At 42.2% G+C, this 20722-nt stretch overlaps 1 protein-coding gene across 1 annotated transcript; it reads left to right on the top strand.

The window, feature by feature from the left end:
• Positions 1-2485: 2485 nt before the first annotated feature.
• Positions 2486-18910, top strand: E2F7 (E2F transcription factor 7). Its single transcript, XM_036401121.1, has 12 exons — positions 2486-2566; positions 5029-5304; positions 7267-7435; positions 9832-10113; positions 10759-10917; positions 11966-12103; positions 12965-13159; positions 13805-13889; positions 14529-15048; positions 15929-16199; positions 17506-17930; positions 18489-18910. Exons 1-12 carry the CDS (start codon positions 2486-2488, stop codon positions 18663-18665), a joined length of 2778 nt encoding a protein of 925 aa, XP_036257014.1. The 3' UTR covers positions 18666-18910.
• Positions 18911-20722: the final 1812 nt, after the last annotated feature.

Below are 20722 nucleotides of genomic sequence, written 5' to 3'. Positions count from 1 at the left end.
TGAATTTAACCCAGCAGATTTCAGCCAGGGCCCTTTGAGCAGTCCCCAGCTCCGCTGCCAGGAATACAGTGTGCATAAAATGACAGCAACATTGAATGAAGGTGTCAAACGTGATTCAAATTTGTTCTCCCTTGAGGACTAGGAGAGACCTTTAATAGTAACTCATATATATTCAGAGGCATCCTTAACCTGTAAGAAGTCACAAATCTTGAAGGTCAAATAAGGCCCCAGGTCCATCCCAGCAGCAAAACTATAATATTACAAATCAGCTTCATCCCAAGTAGAAAGGGCCCCATTGCCTGCACAGCCTGTAATGATTGAAACAGGTATTTAGACTTAGGCCTCCTGAGTCTCGTGCCAGCCTACAGATATTCCAACAAATGGCTTATAAATGACCAGATTTCTAAAGCCAGAAACAATCACTGTAATGATCAAATGAACTGCTACATGTACATGCCATGATATTTCAGCAAGTGACCCAAATATTAAGTTCCTAATCACCATTAAGGTCTTAACAAGAAAGTCTCTGTGCTAGAGCTGCAAATGCAGTTAGACCTATTAAACTTTCACACCTTACAATAGATGTTGTTAATTGGCAGTGGATACACAAATGCCTGTGACAGATCTAAGATAAAGGTCTGAGAATGCATATTTCTGTCACTTTAGTTGAAATAGATGACTAAAAGTGACAGATGGCAATTTCCTGTCACTGGGGCCACAGCACACAAGCAGGTTCTCAGCTGCTACACTCTCTTCTCAGCTTCTTTCCTTTGGTCTAGAAATCATGCCTGGGCTTGTCAGGCTGTGACACGAGATCCTGCCTTCATTTTCCATGACTCTGCATTTCTCATGATTCTCGTGAGTCTGTTTTCAGAGTTCCTATGAGTGACAGCAGCAGTAATAGTTCACTCCTTTAGAAATGTTTCTCTCTACGTATCTGCAAATATGTACTGAGAGACACACTTTGCAGTTACGGAATTCATGTTCCTCTTAAAAATAGGTAGGTTTTGGAAGCATGAAGAGCTGTTTTACATAGGGCCATTTAAGATTTTTTTTTAAAGATAAAAGAAGGTTCTCTGAGAGTTTATATTTCGTTTTCTTCAGCAAACTGTGGTGTTCTGGAACTTGCTGAAAAGAAAAAAAATCACAGTATTTTAAAAATTAGCAAATTAAAATTAATGCAAGAAACAATATCTAGCTGTTTTATACATTCTTATTGAAAAGAAAAATTTTCTATTCCTCAAAAATTACTAAGTGAATATTTTTATAAATTATCAGAACTGTGCCTTGGATTTTTTCTTCTGTGACAACTCATTACTAGCTCACAAGCTATTTCAGAGGGAAGTCCTCCCACAACAAAACAAGACAGGAATAATGCAGCAGCATGTCTGCTGTTGCAACTTTAATAAAAAATCCTAAATACAAAATAAAAATCTTAAATACACTTCAAAACACAAATTTAATTACACTGCACAGAGCAAATTTCTCCAGAAAGGGTCTCAAGCAAAGAGCAATAACAGAAGTATTCTGCATTGCAGAAAGTGATAATTTTGACAATTTCCCCTTTTTTTCTTTTTTTTTTTTTTTTTGCAACATTGTGTCTCCATAGTCTCAACAGGTACAGCTATAATCCCATCACTGCACCGCTCCACAGGCTGCCGGGATTTATTTGATTTGTTAACTTTGGACACGGCTCCCTTCAGTTCCCCCTTTATCTGGGTATGTAATGAGGTCCCCCAAGGGAGGGAAACCCACAGAGCACAGTCTCGGGCAAAAGCGAAGGCTCCAGACCGCTCCCCAAGGCGTCTGCTCGCTCTACTTCCCGGCAGCAGACTCGCTTCAGGGAATGAGCTGCAGGACCACAAGGCTGTCCGAGCTGCCCGGGGCTGCTGAGCCGCTCGACCCCCGCCCCGGGCGGCGCTGCCGGGGCGCGGACACCGCGGCGGCGTTTCCTACGAGCCGGTGGCCGGGCGACCGAGGGGGCAGCCGCCTCTCGCTGACTCAGCCATCCCCCCCCCGCTCCCAGGTTTAAGGGCGGCGGCAGCGGCCCGGCAGAGGGGCAGGGGCTCTCCCGGCGTTTCCCGCCCGGCCGGCGGGGCGGCGGCGCCAAGAAAAGGAGCGAAACGGCTCCGCGCGGGCGGGAGCCCCGTCCCGCGCGCCCGATGCCGCGCGCCGCCTGCCCGCGAGCTGATTGGCCGGCGGCGCGGCCGGGACTCCCCGGCGGCCGCGCCTGATTGGCCGGATTGTAAAGCGATGTCTGAGGGCGCCTGGCGGGAGCGGCAGAGCCGCGCGCCTCCCGCGCGCCCCGGCCCCGGCCGAGGTGAGGGCGCGGAGCCCGCCGAGCCTCCCGCCCCCTGCCCGCCTTCCCTCCCGCCCTCCCTCCCCGGGAACGCAGCCCCGAGCAGCCGCGCTCCCCGCGCGTCCCTCCGGGGACGGGAGCGGCTCCTCTTAAGAGCCGGGCTCAAGGCGCCTTCTCGCTTTGCAGATGGAGGTGAGCGTCCTGGCGCTGCGGGACCTGGCGAGCGCCCGGCCGGGGCGGCGGGGCCGCGCCGAGGCGGCCCAGAAGGTGAGCGGGAGGGCCGGAGGGGGGTCCGGTCCTGTTCGGCGCCGCGCGGTCCCTGCAGGCGTTGTCCGGAGCCGCGGGCCGGTGCGGGGAGGAGAGAAAGAGGGAGGGAGGGCGGCGAGAGCGGGGGGCGCCGCGGAGCCCCAGCCCCGCGAGTGCAGGGCCGCCAGCCGGGGGGCTTGGGACGAGTCCGGCTCTGGGTCGCGCCTCTGTGGCTCCGTGGGCAGCGTTTGAGATGCTGCCCATCGGACCTGCTCTGCCCTGTTACTGTACAGCAGCATCTTACCTGTCTGCACCTGGGGCACTGGGATGTCCAGCACCACCCTTAAGGTAAAGAAATAATCCAGTGTGAGAAGCCTCAGTCATGCCACCCTTGTCAGTAAGTGAAGTGATTGCACTCTGGCACTACACAGCGGGAAACACCATTTAGCTGAGTAGAACTCACTCAGTGATCTCAAGTATCCCAATGGCTACCATGTGGTAAGGTGGAGAAGGCTTTTGTAGAGACTCATGGTTCTAAAGGTAAGAGCCACCAGGTTCTTAACTTGGCACAGGAATAGTATGGTTCTGTTGATTAACAGTAGTTTGAGCATACTCATGGATATGTCCACCATGATTGCCTTCTGGCCTGTATTCATAAAGTGCAGTTCTCCAGTCAAGAAGCTAAGTAGGGCCACTCAGCAAGGAGCAAGCTCATTGTTTCAGTAATGTCTCCTGAACTAGATGCAATTAATGACCTGTTGTCCATGCTCAATCTGAGTCCTCCAAAATTCACACAGTTCTTGTCAGTTTCCATTTCTATTATATCAAAGATTTGTTTCAACTCCTGCTCACACACTAAGTTCATCAGGCTGGCCTTTCCTGTCCTCTACCTCGTACTTCTACCAACTGCCCTTGAGATTTTGTGCAATACAGGTAGGACTTCACAGAGTGTTGCAGCTACTGAAAAAAAGGAGAGGAGAGAGGGTAAAAGTGTTCCTTACCTTATCAGGTAATTATGATAGTAGAAAATAGAAGATCTGATGGTAGGAAATAAAGATTTGAAAGGGCATAGTCATGTACTTTTCATTGTGGTATTTGCACAAAAACATGAAGATCTGAGGTACTGAAACAGCAGGTTGCTTCAGCTGCCCTCACTGCAGTTCCATTACCACCAGCCATAATGAACAGGAACTTTAGGGGAAGATAGACTTTCTGCATTACTTAAGGGTTGATTCACTGCCAAACGTGAAATTGCAAGAAAATATTGAGTGCCAACGCTATATGAATATATATTCTAAGAAGTACCCTGACCTCTAAATTGACCCCTATTTATCACAGTGTAGCAAGTTATAACTGGCTGACTGTTAGTTGTAAAAAAAGAGATGTATTTATTACAGCCTTTTGGGTAATTCATAGATGAATGTATGCAGAATTGTTCGTCAGTGCTCAGCACAATGCTTTTGGTGTGCCAAATTTGTTTCCAGTCTGAATGCTACAAAACTACTCCTAGTAAAAGTCAGTTTCAGTTGTTACTAAAACTTTTTTCTACTTTCTAGCTAGATGTTCCTGTTAGGATGACCTTTGGAATCACCCATTTTAATATATTTCAGCTACAGAATAATTAAATTACTCCAAGTAAAAGGCAAAACTTAAGAAAGTTCTTAGGATAACCCAGTATAAATTAATATTTTGTTTCAGGATTTTATTCAATTTCTGAATTGGATTTCTTACAGCACAAAATAAAATACATTAAATCAAGGTACCAATAATGCTTCCTTCAGTCGGTCCCTTGAAGTGAGTTCATTTGTAGTGATAATTCTTGCAGATCCATAGCTGAAATACAAAAAAAAAGCTTGATGGCAGCTAGGGACTGGAAGGAATTGAGCTTCATTCAGGAAATGATAAAAATCAGCTGATGAATCAGACTTTTCCTCCTAGCAGCTCTTAGCTGTAGTAAAGGAACAGTTATGGAGATTTTCTTAGTTGCTTTGCACAGCAGACAGTGCAGATGCAAAACTTGCCTTGCTTGCAGATGAGGTTATGTCCCCTTTAGTCTGATATTTTGTGAGTTTGAGCTGCATCTCCAGCATGGCTTTTAACCTGGGACCTTTCAAACAGAACTCTGCTTTCTTGCTAAGTGTAATGTGACCAGTGCATGATTTCAGTTTCCCTGCAATTTGGTGATTTATGTTTGTGGAAAATGCTTTCTTGTAACAACAGTCAGAGTGTAAAAGCCTAGTAGGCCACAGGTTAGACTGATTGACCGCAGGTTCTATATTTCAAGGCAGTATCTCAAATACACTTCCTCCAGTATAGCAGCATGTAGAATATTTTAACATTCCCAACAAAGGCAGAAGAACTGTGCTAAATATAGCTATGAGTGCCAAGGCACAAGTCAGTAAAAATAACTTCATAAGAATCATGAAATTGATTGCTGGAATGTTTTTTTCCTCTTGTGTCTAATAAAACTTTGTTTTTAATAGGAAAACATATATGATCGATCCAGGATGGCCCCAAAGACTCCCATTAAGAATGAACCTATTGATCTATCAAAGCAAAAAGGCTGCACACCGGAAGGAAATCCAATTACACCTGTTAAGATCATTGACAGACCTCAACCTGATCCCTGGACTCCTACTACTAACCTGAAGATTCTGGTTAGTGCTGCTAGTCCTGACATGAGGGACAGGGAAAAGAAGAAAGAGCTCTTCAGACCCATAGAAAACAGTGAGCAGAGTGACACACCTGATTTGTTACAGGTGAGACTCAGAACACAATTATCCTATATTCAGTTAGGATTCAGACCTTCCTTAAGTTGCTCCTCAGATTTCTTCCAACTGGTTCTTTGCTCCCTATGGAATGGTGCAGAATTGCAAGACATTCCCCGGGACTGCTGCCTACACAGCAATGTCTGAGCAGTAGGACTTCAAAAGTAAGTGAGTTACTAGAAATTGACCTGAGATCTCCTTAAGAGCCTGAATATTACTTAAAAGGACAATGAAGGAAGTAGAGCTTAAATGTTTGATTTCCCCAACTGAATTACTCATGGACCACATTAGAAAGAAAAATGCCAGATCTGTTTTGAACAAGCATCCTTTTCAAAAATAAATTTGACAGTGAGAGAATATACTCTCCAAATCTTAGATCCCATCTACAACAGTCCTGCAAAGTGGTCTACCGAAACCCTTTATTCCCACTTTTCCCCCCAGCACCCAAACTAGTGGTCAGAAAGCAAGGTCAGGCATTAAAATTTCTACTTCACAAGACTTAAGCAATGCAGGGGTTGATTCCTGTCCTCACTTCATGAAGTCTGTCCCTAGAGAGAATGACATCAGATTGTAATATGCATCATTGCAGTTTTCTTCCTTCATGCTTTTTTTTTTTTTGTTCCAACTGCTGCTTTTCCTCTCCTGCTTCATTTCTTGTGGAATACCCTTCCCTGTTGATTTCAACTACAAGACAATAGTTCTGGGTCCTTCTGCTGTGAAGCATCATTTCATAGGTACAGGTCACTCTGGAAGTGTAGTTTTTACAGCAACTGCAGTAGCAACAGTAGTGTAAAAAATTCTGCAGCTTTCATGGTCATAACAAAGCAAACAGTTCCCTAGAGATCATTCGTAACATAGTGTCCAGTAGGTAAAAAGTAGTTGATGTTTAAGGTTAGTTCATTTTACCACTCCAAGCCTGCCAAGATCACACAGCATTTTTGGAGTGGCTACTATAAAGAGTTCAATTATTTTCTAGTTAATAAAACTTTGATTTAATAATCTTCTGTACTTTGAAGGGTAGCATACAAAAGAAGGAAAAGTTTTAGAGTAAGAATACTGCTATTTCCATACCACATAAAACTCAGTTCTCTCAGAGCACCAGCCTGACACAAGGTAACTTACTTGCAAATAGCTAAAGACAGTTTAAGATCCCATAAGCTAGGAAACACAGATTTCCACAGCTACCACCACCTTCAGCTTTTCTTTGCCAGAGGGCAACACTTCTTTTCCCTTTTATAAAACAGAAGATAACCCTAGAGTTACCAGTGCAAAATAATCCTCCATCGTTCTTGTTTTGTGATAAACAAACATGCCTCTTCCTACATTCTTGCCACCACGGTTTTGCTGGTTTCTATTTTTTCCCACTGCAGGGTCAGAAAGACCACAGTCAGACCATCCTACAGAATTACTTAAGCTAACATCTTGACTAAGTTTAAGGTTCAAAGACTGAGTAGCACCTTTTATAGTTTCTGAGCAAAGTGCCCCCACCCCTTCCCCAATCACCACTTTCTTAAAGTGATAGAGTCACTGTAAAAGTCAGCAAACAGATGTATTGCAGGAACTTCTTGATGGCGTCTGCATCTCCTCTTTTATTAGATCCAGAAGTGTCTGAGAGCATATTCTTCCTTCTTTCCAAAAGAAATACCCTTTCCAAGTATAGTCTTGCTGTCTACTAGTCTTGGGTATTGATCTTACTGGTTTTTTTCCTTATGCATGACCACTATTTTATGATTGCACAGATAAGAATTTTTCTGTAGCTGTCTTGTGTGATGAAATAAGAAGAGCTTGCAGTTGTGTTATCCGAGTGCTGTGTGCTTTCAAGGAGTCCATGTTTTTATTTTTTAATTAGAAAATCTGATCTTAAATATTGATAATATCTGAAATAAGCCTCACTTGAGTATGTCTTGCTTTTAAAAGCTCTGCACTAAAGGGTTAACATTTATTTTTTAACAGTATGATATAGTAGATGACAGCACGGTTGATGAATTTGAAAAGCAGAGGCCCAGCAGAAAACAGAAAAGCTTAGGACTCTTGTGCCAAAAGTTTCTAGCTCGGTATCCAAATTATCCATTGTCAACAGAGAAAACTACCATTTCTTTGGATGAAGTGGCTTCAATTCTTGGTATGTATACCTGTGAAACTGGGGTAACTGATCACCTGGGGTAACCTAACAGGTGGGCCTTCCAAAGATCATATTCTAACAGACTGCTTTCAAGATCTGCCTTTCCCAGGGTCTGGATGCTCTTCTAATCATACTAATCAAGAGTTGGAAATGCCTAATATTCTTCAGTGTCTTTGTTGTTTGGTAGCACTACCATTTTGAAGTCTGCTTTCTGACTTTCTGCACTTTTTACTAGACAGATCTTGCTTCTAGCTGTTTACCAACTCTGTTGCTTTCTTAAATATTCAATTCATTAAACACTGCAGGAGATAGGATTTACAAACCCTCTGAAGGAGGATTTATAGACAACAAATTTTGTCAAAATGAAACATTTGGGGAAACAATTGCAAACTGGTATGCACAGAAGATCAGTTGTGTTTACTCCTTGATGTCTGAACAGGTTTGACATCGTATCTTCCAAGATCACATGGTTCATCAAGGTTACCTTAGCTTTGAATATCACCTTGTGATGGGAAGATACTGGGAGAACTGCAAGAGTACCATGAGAAAATGTCTTGTTTTAAGTGGCTCATTTGCTGGTTCTGCTGTTAGGTTTGGTTTTAGTTGAAAGATTAAAGAACTATCTGCAAGAAGTAATAAAACTTGGGAGAGAGGACTCAGACAAAGCAATAGCAAAAATATCTGAGTCTTTGGAGAGGTTGTTTCTTAGCTAGGAAGGGCTTAACAAAATTGGACTTAAACTAAATAAATCTTGTATCTACATTTAAAACTCAGGTATCAACAAAAAAGTTGTGGCAAAAATGAAATTTGTCTGTTTTGGGAAGAAAAGGAACAGGAGAATGATGTCTTCTGTAAATCTGTTAAGAAAGGCCTCAAAAGACCCATTTATTTGCCTTGGTAGAGTGAATTGGAAATGGGATAGAATACAGATTAGGTAAATAGATAAATTATTTTTAAATTAAATTCTGCAGTTACTTCTTTATGTGCTTGCATGAGATGCTCATGCTCCAGCCTTGTACAGCTGAACATGAATAGCGCTTTATTCTGTGTTGGGAGTGGCATTGACTTGCTTTCCTAAATAACAGAACCTTTCTTCTAAAAGTTATTGTTGGAAATTTTACCTCCCAGAAAGGGGAAGTTTTGGTTGTCCTTCTTCCCTTGGTTTTCTCTTCCTTGCTTGTATCCATTTGCTTCAGTGACCACGAAATTACCCCCTGCTGATGTTGCTGCTCTCAATGTAACAAAAAGGTCTGTGATACAGTTTTTGCTACAAATGTATATTGCTTTGTTCACGGAAGAGATGCGGAAGGCCGCAAGGGGGGCTGTGCTGCTGGTGCCTGACAGATACCAGAATATGTGTAACACTCTTGTTTTTCTGAATTATATTTTGTTCCAAATTCTTCACACACTTGCAAATGCTCGTGGATTGTTTCACCCAATATGTGTTTTAAGTTGGTAAGTATTATGCCTAGTCTTCAAATGGGTAAACAGGTACATTATGGCCTTGCCTCTCACAGGGAGGTTTTCAAAACCTTTCACCCTAACTAGCACTTGTTCTGCTAGGCTGATGTTAACTGTTAGAAGATTTTTGGTGCAGATGCTGCCACCAGCGTATAGTACATTGTGCTACATATAAGAGCCATGCTTCAAGCAGCACTGGACACAAGCACTTAGGACACTTAGTGAGCATTGCCACCAACCTGTTCATATTCAGTCCCCAACCTTGCTTATATCAGTCAGGCTGAACTCAATATTGGACATATTTCATAAATTTCCTATAGGACTTGACCCAGCCAGCACTGATAATTTGTTTCTGTTGTGTTTGGGAACGGTAGGTCTCATTCTACAGCACTCTGCACCTTGTGAAGCTGTTGATACCCCTTTACTTGGTACTTGCTTAGCAAGTAAAAGTAATTGTGTCACTGTAAATGTAAGTGGAGGACTGCACTTCCCCTGGTTCCTGTATGAGGGTCTTTTATCTCTATGCTGTGACAGACCCTTTTCTGCCGTTACACACAGGCTTGTGTACGGGTATGTGTCTGCTTGTTGAGGCTCTCTGTAAAGGGCCAAAGTGCTCTGAATACCCTGAGGCAGTCTGGGTAGGCTTGAGTGAATGGGGCTGGCAGACTGCAGCCAGCTCTAAACACAGTGTAGGTGCTTTGAGCTGAAGCCGTGGCTGGGCTGGAAGTTATGAAAGCGGACAAAGAGCAATACACCATGAAGCCGGCCATGCATAAGGCAGATTTTCAGTGTGCAAATATAGATGTAGCTAATAGACTGTGTCCATGTGAACACTGAAAATGTCTATTAGAGAACAACCTGTTCTCTGTTTGCTTCTGCTGAACTAAGATGAGCATCTATGTCTCTTTTATCTTCTCCCCCCACTTCCCAAACAGGAGTTGAGCGGAGACGAATTTACGATATTGTTAATGTCCTGGAGTCATTGCAGTTGGTCAGCCGTGTGGCCAAGAACCAATACTGCTGGCATGGCCGGCACAACCTCAGCCAAACTCTGAAAATGCTTCAGGAGGCAGGAGAGCTGCAGTATGGAGAGTTAATGACCTCCCAGCACAAGGAGCAGGACTTAGAGTACAAATTTGGAGAACGGAAAAAGGAAACTATTCCAGATTCTCAAGACAGACCATTATCGGACTTTTCAGAACCGGATTGCACCTCTGGTAGGATGATTACTAAATGTGTGATGATACAAGACACAAAGTCTCTTTCTCCAGTTTACTATGTCATTTTTTCCCTTGCTTTGCCTTTAAATTAAATAATAAAAAGTTCTCCTTTGCAAAAAGGTGCTGAATTCACCATGGAAGGTACAGAATTCTTCCTTCTATTCTGTCCCTAACATAGGTCTCAAGATGGATGTTTCTGTCTGTCCTACAGACTGGCAGGAAGTTCTGCTGAACAATCCAGTTCTTTCCCCACCTGAATCTGACAGTAAATGCTTTATCCTGTCAGAAAGAATCATCTTCATTTGTCCACTCTTTGCATGCTGCCCATATAACACGTGATGGTTTTCAGTCACAAAGTCCATTAGAGTCACAAAATTACAGTGGCACAAACTGTGTAACATTACATAAAATCAGCTTTGGAATTTCACTTTCTAAAAGCTATTTCTGCAAGTTTGAATTTTTATTGCCCTTTGAAGAGAGACTCTTGTCTGCATTAATTAGTTATTTGCTGCCTTTCAATTAATTTCTGCTTTCTGGCAAGGAAATACTTTACTTATTTTGTGTGTGAGAAACCTTCTCACTAGCTTTCTGGCTGTGATGGATGACATATGCTAAGAGCCTTGGGTATTATTTGTAACACAGCATCTGCAAACAGCAGAAAGGACAAGTCATTGCGGATTATGAGCCAAAAGTTTGTCATGCTGTTCCTTGTCTCCAAGACCAAGATAGTCACTCTGGACATCGCAGCAAAGATACTGATAGAAGAAACCCAGGATACAGTGGACCACAGCAAATTTAAAAGTAAGATGGCTAATGAGAGGCAAATCAATCCGTCAGTGAGTAAAGAAAATGGGGCATGTTTGGTCTGACAGCAAACAGACACCAGTATGTAACAGCAAAAGCGATTTGTGCATCTTTTCCTGGAATATGTTCTGGGGTTTTTTTCATTGCAAGTGCATATTTGTGAAAACAGAGCTTGATGTGGAAAAGAGTCAGTTTGACAATTATCTCCTGAGTTCAGCTTCAGAATAAAAAAGAAAATTCATTGTTGTTGATTTCTTTTTATACTTAAACCCTGTTTCCTGTACTGCTCTGAATGATGTTTCAGAACTGAAGCACATTGATTAATTTAATGGAATTAATTTTCTCTCCGGAGAAATATGTTCCTTCTCCTTTTTACCCCAGAAATTTTTTACAGCTGGATGGCAGGGTTTGCTTTCAGTTAGTGAGGATTAGTACTTCAATCCCTTGGATAACTTGGAGAACTTAGCATTAGTAAATAAATCTTCTGAGATAAAGACTTTAAAGACTTAAAAGTACTTTTAAAATAAAGTACTTGCACTTCAGTCTTGAAATTCTACCCCACGTATAAGAAGAAATGTGAGGAGTTTAGCTGGAAAATATGTGGGTATCATAGTCAGCTCAAAGATGTTATTTACTAGAATCACAGAGATTTTCCTGAGCATGTTACATTTTTAGAAATTATAAATATGTGTCTTCTTGTGATCAGCTGTGCACTCTTGTGCCGCTTTCCACCAGCTTCTCCTTACCCATGTGGAGGTAGCTGCCTTTTCTGGACAAGTTGCTGTAATCACTCCCTAACCTGTATCCATCCAAATGAAGTAGATGAGTTTAAACCTGAGCAGCTAAGCTATGAAGTAGCAGTGACAGTCGGGTGGGAGCTGGCATGGCAGACTTCATGGGAGGTGGCCTAAGTCCATCCCAATTTGATTTGCCCATCTCATCTATGAAAGCTATGGTGATAGTCTGGAATGAAATTAGCACATGAATATGTCCTGTATGCATTGTAAACCTGACTCTCTTATCTACTCCTGCCCTCTCTTGTTAGCAAAGGTACGAAGACTGTATGATATTGCCAATGTTCTCACCAGCCTAGGCTTGATCAAGAAAGTCCACGTCACAGAGGAGCGAGGACGCAAACCAGCTTTCAAGTGGATTGGGCCTGTGGAATTCCCTGAAAAAACTGGTAACTTGTGTAGCTTGCATTTATTTTCTTTTTGCTCTGACAGTCCCTTCCCAAGTGGTAAAAGGTTGTTTTCTGTGTGTAAAGAATGGCTCAGCATTCAATGCATACCCTGCGATTTTTAATTGCTGCCAGCTCAACATTTGCCCTTGTTAGACTTTGCACCCAAGATCTGGGTCTGTGGAGGGGTGTTGAAGGATACTGTGTCTTGTAGGTATTTTTACACTGACTTAGATAACTGTATGCATAACTGTGTGAATTGTAGAGCAATAGCAGATAGCACTGACATCTTCAAATCTGGGTCCACAGCTGTTCTGGGTGGCAAAATTGTAGTAATTCCTTAATTTGTGAATGATTGACTAGTCAAGTGCAGCCAATATATATACAGTGCATTATTTTCTTTGTAAGGGGCCGTAACAAAGTACAGCAGGGCTGTTTCTTGCATATGGCCCCTTCTACCAAAGCTTTGTCTGCTAAGAACAAGGTGGTGGAATAGCACATCTCTGTAAGATGATGTTCCTTGGCTAGAAGCCAGAGCAAAGGGAAGCCCTTTGGCTTTGATATTTGCATCAGGATAGTGCCAGGAACAAGTAAAATGAAAGATAATGTAAATACTATCTTAGTATACTTTCTCCTCCTGGCTAGCACACTGGAGTGTAGCTGCTGCTGTAGCTGCTATGGATTGGATAGGAAGGAAGCCCTTATCTTGTCTACTGGTGCTTACTGAGTTCTAGGTTTGTTGTGAAGTTTGAGATAATATAGAGGTTGCCTCTTCCCTTAACGCCAAGTTTGGTAATATGGCAGAAGCATAAATGATGAGCTGTGTTACCTGAAGGACTGTTGTACAATATTATGTCCCTACAGATGAGCTGAGAGAGCATAGCCCAACATCAGATCCTCTGCCAGAGACACAGCGAGGAGCCTGTGCCCACTACCAGACCAGTGCTACTGGAAAGCAAAGGTTTACACGTCACTCTTCATTTAGCAGTGCACAGATTTGTGAAGCAACCAGAAGGAAAGTCAGTTCTGAGCCTAACAGCCCACATCAAGAGAGGCAAGGTAACTACTAATGAAGCATGTTCTTTTCTATCCCACTGGACCTGCCCAAATGAGGACATGCACCAATCAATTTAAGGCACTTGATTGGTGAATCAGCATAATTAAATATGTGAACTATTCTTGGGAGGTACCTATATTTCTACTGTGCACATGATAATGAAACTTCTGGTTTAGAGCCTCCAGTCAAATGCCTAAAGTGCACGAGGTGAATTTGGGCCATAACTGCAACTGAATCTGCAGTTTATTTTCTACAGGTAAACATTTCTGTACTAACACAACTATACTACAATTTCTTCTGTGATAGCTTGATTAAGAAAAAAAATTTAGCCACAAAATGCTTGCTTTGTTTTATGGTTCCTAACATAGTGAAATTTATCGTAACAATCTAATGGATAGTTGTTAAAAAAGATAAAGTAATTACAGGGCTTTCCACAGTTCCCTCTTATAGGAAATTATGATATTGAACACATCTCCAGTGGGACTGAGAGTTCTGAGTGTCTTGCAGGTTCTGGCTCTAGGTGATTAGTGGATGTTATAAAAATGTGTCAGGACTGAAAAATTATAGCAATTATTTTATATGGCCAGTATCAAAATATGTTTGGTAAACCTGCCTGTGATTAATTGAATTCCTCTTTGTTCTTTCAGCCGGTATTGTGAATTCAGATGAAAATTGTTCCAAAATGATAAATCTAGCAGCTGTCTGCAGGCAGAAAATAGAGGAAGATACCGGGTAGGTTGGTCTTAGCTGTTGTCCAGTTGCAGCTTTGTGCTTGACATGTTTAGTTTAAGGATAGATTCCATTGATGAGATTGAGATATAAAAGTTGCCATAAAGTCTCGTTATTACAATTTTAATATTTTAATATTACTGGATATCAGCACGGCTTTTTGTTTTTTCCCATGGTTATTTTACACCCATCTGTACTTGTACCGCTTTTGGTGTTTTGCTTCAGTAGTTCTTTCTGTCGTATATGTTTATATAGGTCATTCCTGCATCCTTTGACCTATTATCTGGGTAGGTTGAGCAAATTATGATTCTGTGGATGGGCATCTCTGTCTGTCATCTGTCTTCTCTACACCTATTCCAATTTGAATTCATTTGTGAATGATTGATTAGTCAAGTGCAGCCAAAAGCATTATTGGTCCATCAGAAACCTGAGAGCTCTGCTTCTGTGTTACTAGAAATGATAAAAAGTGACCCTTCTTGTAAACTGTGTAAAAATTGTTGTTTGGGGGTTGAATTTTTCCACATTTATGTCCAAATATATATCTCTCTGCTTCCAAGGATAAAATAGGGGTTTAATTTTGGAATAAATATTTTTCCTTTTTTCATTACTATTTGGGTTTTTTTTTGTTTGTTTGTTTTTCAGGAATAAAGCTTATGACACCGAAACAATACTAAGTTCAGCAAAGAACTCCAACATAAGCTTACCTTTCTCCCTTCTTCCGGTTCCTGGGGACTCCGATTTTTGTGTTAACTCTTTGCCTCAGGCAGTTTTCCCTGTGGTTCAGGCAGATGTGCCAAACTTCTCACTACCAAATGGTATCAGCAGCCAGGCTTCACACCCTTCCATGCCAGCAGCCTCCAAAACAGAAAATGGAAAACCTACCCTGGTCCCCAACCAACCCTTCCTGTGCTTCCCATCTTCATCCCTTTTCATGTTATGTGGTGGTCTTCAGGAAAATAATGTGAACGAGCCCCTGCCCGCTGCAGGAGACCTGGCAAACAGGAGTGCAGAAGCTCAGGCTGCTGCACCTCCCACTGCCTGCCAAAAGCGCAGCTCCCACAAGTGCTCATCGCCCTCTGCACCTGCAGATGATGAAGAGCCAGCTGCCAAAAAGCAGATGTTGGAGCAGAGTGACCTCCCTCTCTCACTTGTAGTACCCAAGGTAAAGTGGGTTTCATTATCACTTAGTCTTTCTCATAGCAAGGAAAGACTTTTGCCTAAGACAGTCTTTTCAGAAGGGAAAATTCAGTGCACTGCTCTTGAGAGATAAAAACGCTGCCTCCCACATGTTCATAAACTTGCAAGTGGGCTGTGTCAGCAAGTATAAGCATTAACTGGGAGATGTTTTCACACCACCAGGGGAAAATGGACTTGGCTTGCTTTGCATAGTGATGTGATGCTCAGCTGTTCTTTGGAATTAGTGTCCTGATCATTTTCTGCAGCAAAACAATTGGTCAGAGGGGAAGAAATCAATATAGTTATTACTTCTCATCTTCCCCTGTTAGCTTGAGCTTTCCCAGACAGCAGCAGCATTGCTTACTCTACTGAGCTACAGCAAATGTGATTTGTTCTTTCCCCCTACTCTCCAGCCTGAGTACCTCTCTCTGAGGCCCAGTGTTGCCCACAGCAGGCTGGTGAGAGAAAGATAATGATGATGAAGGTGATGTGCAGTTATCTCAGAATTCTCTTAAATACTGAAAGTAGGGCTCAAGCTCAACACCATGTCAAATAAACCATTTGAATATTGAATATAAACCATTTGAATCAAGTGTTTTTCCTTCTCAATAAAAAAGTAATCCCAGAGGTCAGGTATTTCTTATGTAGTGTATCAAAGTACTGAATGTGAACTGCAGCAAACAACACAGGGTTTCGGCATCACCAATATGACTCTTCAAATCCCCAAACAAAAATTTTAACTTGGTGATTTGCTAATCAGGCTTGTGCTGCTTCTTTGCGTAGATGCATGAGGAAGGTGCATGAGAGGTATTGCACTGTTTTATTTCAATTTGGACTCTTCATTTCCACTTCTGTTTTTTGCTTAGAAGCCTTCTGAGTCACCCAAGGCAGAATCTTCCCCAGGAAGTGGCTGTTCAGCTGCTGTACATCTAGAAACAAATCGTCTTGACCTTGCAAGTCCTGCTGCTCCAGAGGTGGCAAACAAGGAGTCCACTAAGCCTTCAGATTGTCAGGAGCAAGAAAAACAATCTCAGAACAAAGACCCTGATGAAACCCCTCCAGGAAATGAGCACATCTCTAAAGAAAATGGCAATCAACCTTTCCAACCACAGTATCTTTATGTTCAGCCTACTGCTGGTAAGGACAGCCATGAGACCTAGAGGCACCCCAGCCTCTGTATCTGTTCACTGAGCAAATACTGAGTCATACAAATAGGTGAAATAGGTGATTTTTTAGCATAAAAAACCCTCACAGCAGTTCTCTGTAGTAGTTTAGTAACTCTGAAATCTCTTGACTCAGTGTTCTCAATGACAAACTATTGCTCGTCTGAAAAGAGACATTTTTCTGAGGTTCCCAAACATTAATAGTATTGAACAATGTGGGGTTTGCATGCCTGAATTATGTGCAAAAGACAGTTATGAATTATGAATTCTGAATTATGTACAAAAAAGACAGTTATACAACATTCAAAAGTCAAAGGAGCTGGAAGTCTAGATTTGGCAGAAAGCTGACCAATAGAGAACAGCAGCATCCCCTGAGTGTATGAATTTCATCATCTTCAAACCTTGTACTGTCTTGTAACATGCATTATCAGTGTAACCCCTGAAACCCAAGGCACTGGGAATGTAGCCAGCCCTGCTTGTATGACACTGTGAGGATCTAGAGGAAGCAGCTGAAAATACTGCAATGGGATTTCGTGTCCACCATGTTTTGTGCCTGTGTTTGTGTGCAGTGGATGACTGCTTTGTAGGAACAGGATGTGTGGCAGATTTCCATGACTACTGCTTTAGTCTTTGATTCACTTGTGACACTGAGTGGGGTCTATGGCATTTCACTTAGGTTGGAGATGCTCAGTTTAAAAATGCTGATCCTGGTGTTTTGGAAGATCAGATAAGCTGGGAGCCAGAGCAGCTTTGGCTTCAACACAGTAGTTCAGCTGTTCTTAGCAAAATTAATGCCTCTGTGATATATCCTTGTGGGTGTCTCCCATCTGTTGGGTTTGGTTTGTCTGGCTTTTTTTACCTCATTAAAAGTGATGTCTCTGTTTTCATATAGCAGAGGATATATGTTAGTGGAAAAAAAGTTAGTGGAAAAAAAGAGTTTGTTTAGCCAGGATGTTGCTTGTAATCAAAGACAGAAGCAGAAAACACCAAGGGGTGTGGTTGGTACTTCATATGACCAAAGTAAATGGATGCATGTACAGTGAATAGACAATTAGGGGGGGGGGAATGGAGGCAAATCAGGAAAGGGAACTGGACAGAAGAGTTAGGGAATTGTGACACTTTTCTTCCTTATTTTTTATTGTTTTGTCATAGTTTACTTCCTTGGCAGACTTTTCTCTAATGTCACATACTTTTCCTATTGTAGATGAAGTTACAATAGTTGAATTCCCTTTTTCAAGATTATTAATGCTTTGGTTTTTTTTTTTCTTTCTTTGGTTTAGGATTAAGCAGTTTTAATTTCCTGTTCTCTGCAAACCAAGCCCCTGGTGCCATCAGCCTGGCTGCAAACAAGTTGCCTTCTCTAAGTGTACCCTGTGTCATGGTGCCATCAGCTGCCTTGGCTTCCTTCCCTCTCGTCTGTTCTCCCTCGTTCACCAGTCCTCTTTCCTCGGTTCCCGATGGCTCCTTCTCAGCTGCTGCCTCCACGAGTTTCAGTGTGTCCAGCCTGGCATCCCCCACCCCTGTGTTCATAAGCACCACGGCCGTTGTCACCCCCAAGGTCTCACCTGCCCCTTCGGTGGATCCACAGCAGCCGGCTCACCCCGCTCTGCACCTGAGTCCTGTGCTCACAAGATCCTGCAGTGCTGTTAAGCTGGACTCCCCTGTGTGCATGGGACACCCAGTGACCCTTCTGAAGCTGCAGCAGGTAAGGGGGAAAGGTGGGCAGGAGTGGTGATGGAGGAGCTGTGCCAGGTGCCTGATGGCGGCGTGTGCCGCAGGCTGGTGCCTCTGTGTCAGTGCCCAGTTGGCACGCTGAGAGCTGCTGTCTTCCACTTAGCTTGTGTGTGTCCATCTTAGGGGTGGCACAGGGTATGGGACACTGTTGAAGTCATAGCCCAGCATAGCACGTTTAGTCCTGAACAGTGAAGTGGTTTTATAACTTATAGAAATTCTAAAATCCCCTAGCAATCTAAGGGCTTTCCCCCCATGTGACAGTGTCATTATGTGTTATGCAATGGCTACAGAAAAACATTAGGAGGCCAGAAGGGTTGTGTCAGAATTCTGGAATCAGCTGGTTGCAGCACTTTTCAGGTAGTAGTATCCTAGATTATTGCCTCAGCCCTGTTCTGACCTCTCTTCACTATATAATGGAAAAGGGTACAAGGATTAATGTCTTCCAGCAGTCCTCTGTTTGCCTGCTTATGTGTAGACTTTGAGAGAACTCTGCTGAATCACTTTGGGGTTTTGTTTTTTTCACAAATAGCCTTCATCAGCTCCTCTCACTCCCAAGAGTATTCGTCCTGCACATCATGAAGCATTTTTCAAAACTCCTGGAAGTCTTGGAGACCCTGTGGCATGGAAGAAAAATGAAGGCAACCAGACCAGAAATGCCAGCTCTGTGCAGAGGAGACTGGAAATCTCTAGTACCAGCCCTGACTAATTCCGCTCTTTGCAAGAGGTGGGCAGATTGTCCTTGGACCCGGTATCAATTACAAGAGAACAAGCTCTTACCTGGCAAGAGGAGCATGTTAAAATGTCACCCCTTTTGGCATGCTTCCCCACTACGCCTTCACCCACTGATTCTGTTAGCCATCTTCTTCAAAGTCACCCTTGGTACAGAAATCCTTTTACTGAATTGTTCCTTCAGTACTGATTTGAATCCAGATTCTGTGCTCCACACAGCCTTGTGGGCATCAAATTGTAATTGTGATTTTAATTTGGAAAACTCTCTTTATTTTTGCCAGAAGATGCAAACAAATTCTTTTGGCGTCCCCAGGGGTTCTTTATTCATGGTTTTAAGTGAGATGTCTAGCACTTATCTGGGGTAAGCATTTCATTTGCATGTACTCTACTTACCCTGAGTAAATCTGTGGTGAAAATTATAAACTCTTGCAGTTGTGAAAGCAACTGCTTCCTCAGTTCCAAACTATCAAAGCATGCCTCTGCAGTGCAGCCTCTTGCTTTTAATTTTGTATGTTGGAGTGGGATTAGTGCAAAAAAGGATTTTTGCAGTTTCAGAATAACAGATTTTCTCAGGGTAGGATTACTTGAATGTCAGTTCGTTGTTGTACAATTTGCCCAGCACTTGTGGTTAGAAAAACCTAATAATAACACAGTATGATTGAATGTATACATGTGAAAAATATTAAGACCAAAATAACTGTGAATGTTAACATTTTTATAGTTGTGTTAATGAACTGTATTAGTCCTTGGGTTGGTTGTTTTTTTTGGTTTTTTACTTTTACTTTGATCAAAATTTGCAAGTTAGATGTAAAGAATACAAAACCGGAATGGTTTTTTTAGATTTGACAAAGTGATTTGAGAGAGACAAACCACTGAGAGAACTGTGCTAAGATTTCATCTCCTGTTTAAATATCCAGTCTAGACTTAATGACCAAGGAACACTGATAAGTCATTAACCTCACTCATGATTAGATTCAGTCTAACCTGAGTCTACTAAGTGCCTACTTAGCTGTTTACTTAAGTGTACTTAAGGGGTATGTACTTAAGTGCCTAACTCTTCACTTGCAGGAATTTTGTGACTAGTTAATAGTGCTTTTGAGCTTGTTGGGAAGACAAGGGAGATATTATCCATCTAAACCAGAAAAAGAAGTTGAAAAGAGCAGGAGCCTTGAGTTTTAAAGTAATATAAAAAATTAATAAAAAATTATCAGTATACCCTAAGAGAAGATAATGAGGAAGAAAAGTCTTAACAGTTCACATTCAGAGTTCTCAAATAATAGATGGTGCTATTATCAATATAGGATATAATTTTAAGAGCTAATGCCCTTATGTTTGGGTATGTTTTCACTAATGTAGCAAACTGCAATTAAATTTGTGCAGTCTCCTGTTCAAAAGACAGAAAGTGTTGCTGTTGACATCCCATTAGCCTGGACTTTTAGCAAATGGCCAGTATGATCAGCTCTCTCTTTGGTACTGGCATTGATTTTCCAAGGGTAGGTGCACTCTTGAATGTGCTATTTTGTTGGTCAAGGGAGGTTAGGACTTTAAGGCTGGGGATTTGATAAAGGCATCTTATTTTTATAATGAAAATGAAATTTAAGAAAGAATTTTAGTGAAGCTGAGGGTTTGAGTAATGTGGCCTTCTCTTAGAATAGACCAATAACAGGTTTTGAGAGGGCTTGGTTAGCCCTGGTTCAAACAAAATCTGTAGCAGAATTATCATAGGAAATTTCAGGGATGATAAAGAGACATCTTCAGATTGCTAATTTTTTTTTATATTTTAATGACACTACAGTTATGAAAGTTTACAGTTTTTTCTTCTGAATTATTTCTTCTTATACACCCACTTAGATGAATTTTGCTTTGAAAAGCAATGTGTAACTAGCACAGTGCTGCCCCTGCGCTTCTGCTGGGGTGCATGTGCTGCTGCTGGGGCAGAAACCAGCTGCTGGGGTTCCAGGGAAAACAGTGGGTGCTGATTCTCCAAACCTTGTCTCTTCTCTCTCCCTCTAGTACAATACAGCCTTTTAGTGA

The sequence above is a fragment of the Molothrus ater genome, chromosome 5 (assembly GCF_012460135.2).
Source record: "Molothrus ater isolate BHLD 08-10-18 breed brown headed cowbird chromosome 5, BPBGC_Mater_1.1, whole genome shotgun sequence".
NCBI classification, from domain to species: Eukaryota; Metazoa; Chordata; class Aves; order Passeriformes; family Icteridae; genus Molothrus; species Molothrus ater.
Note: the sequence above shows the minus strand (reverse complement) of the source record. Positions and strands in the feature narration are given on the sequence as shown.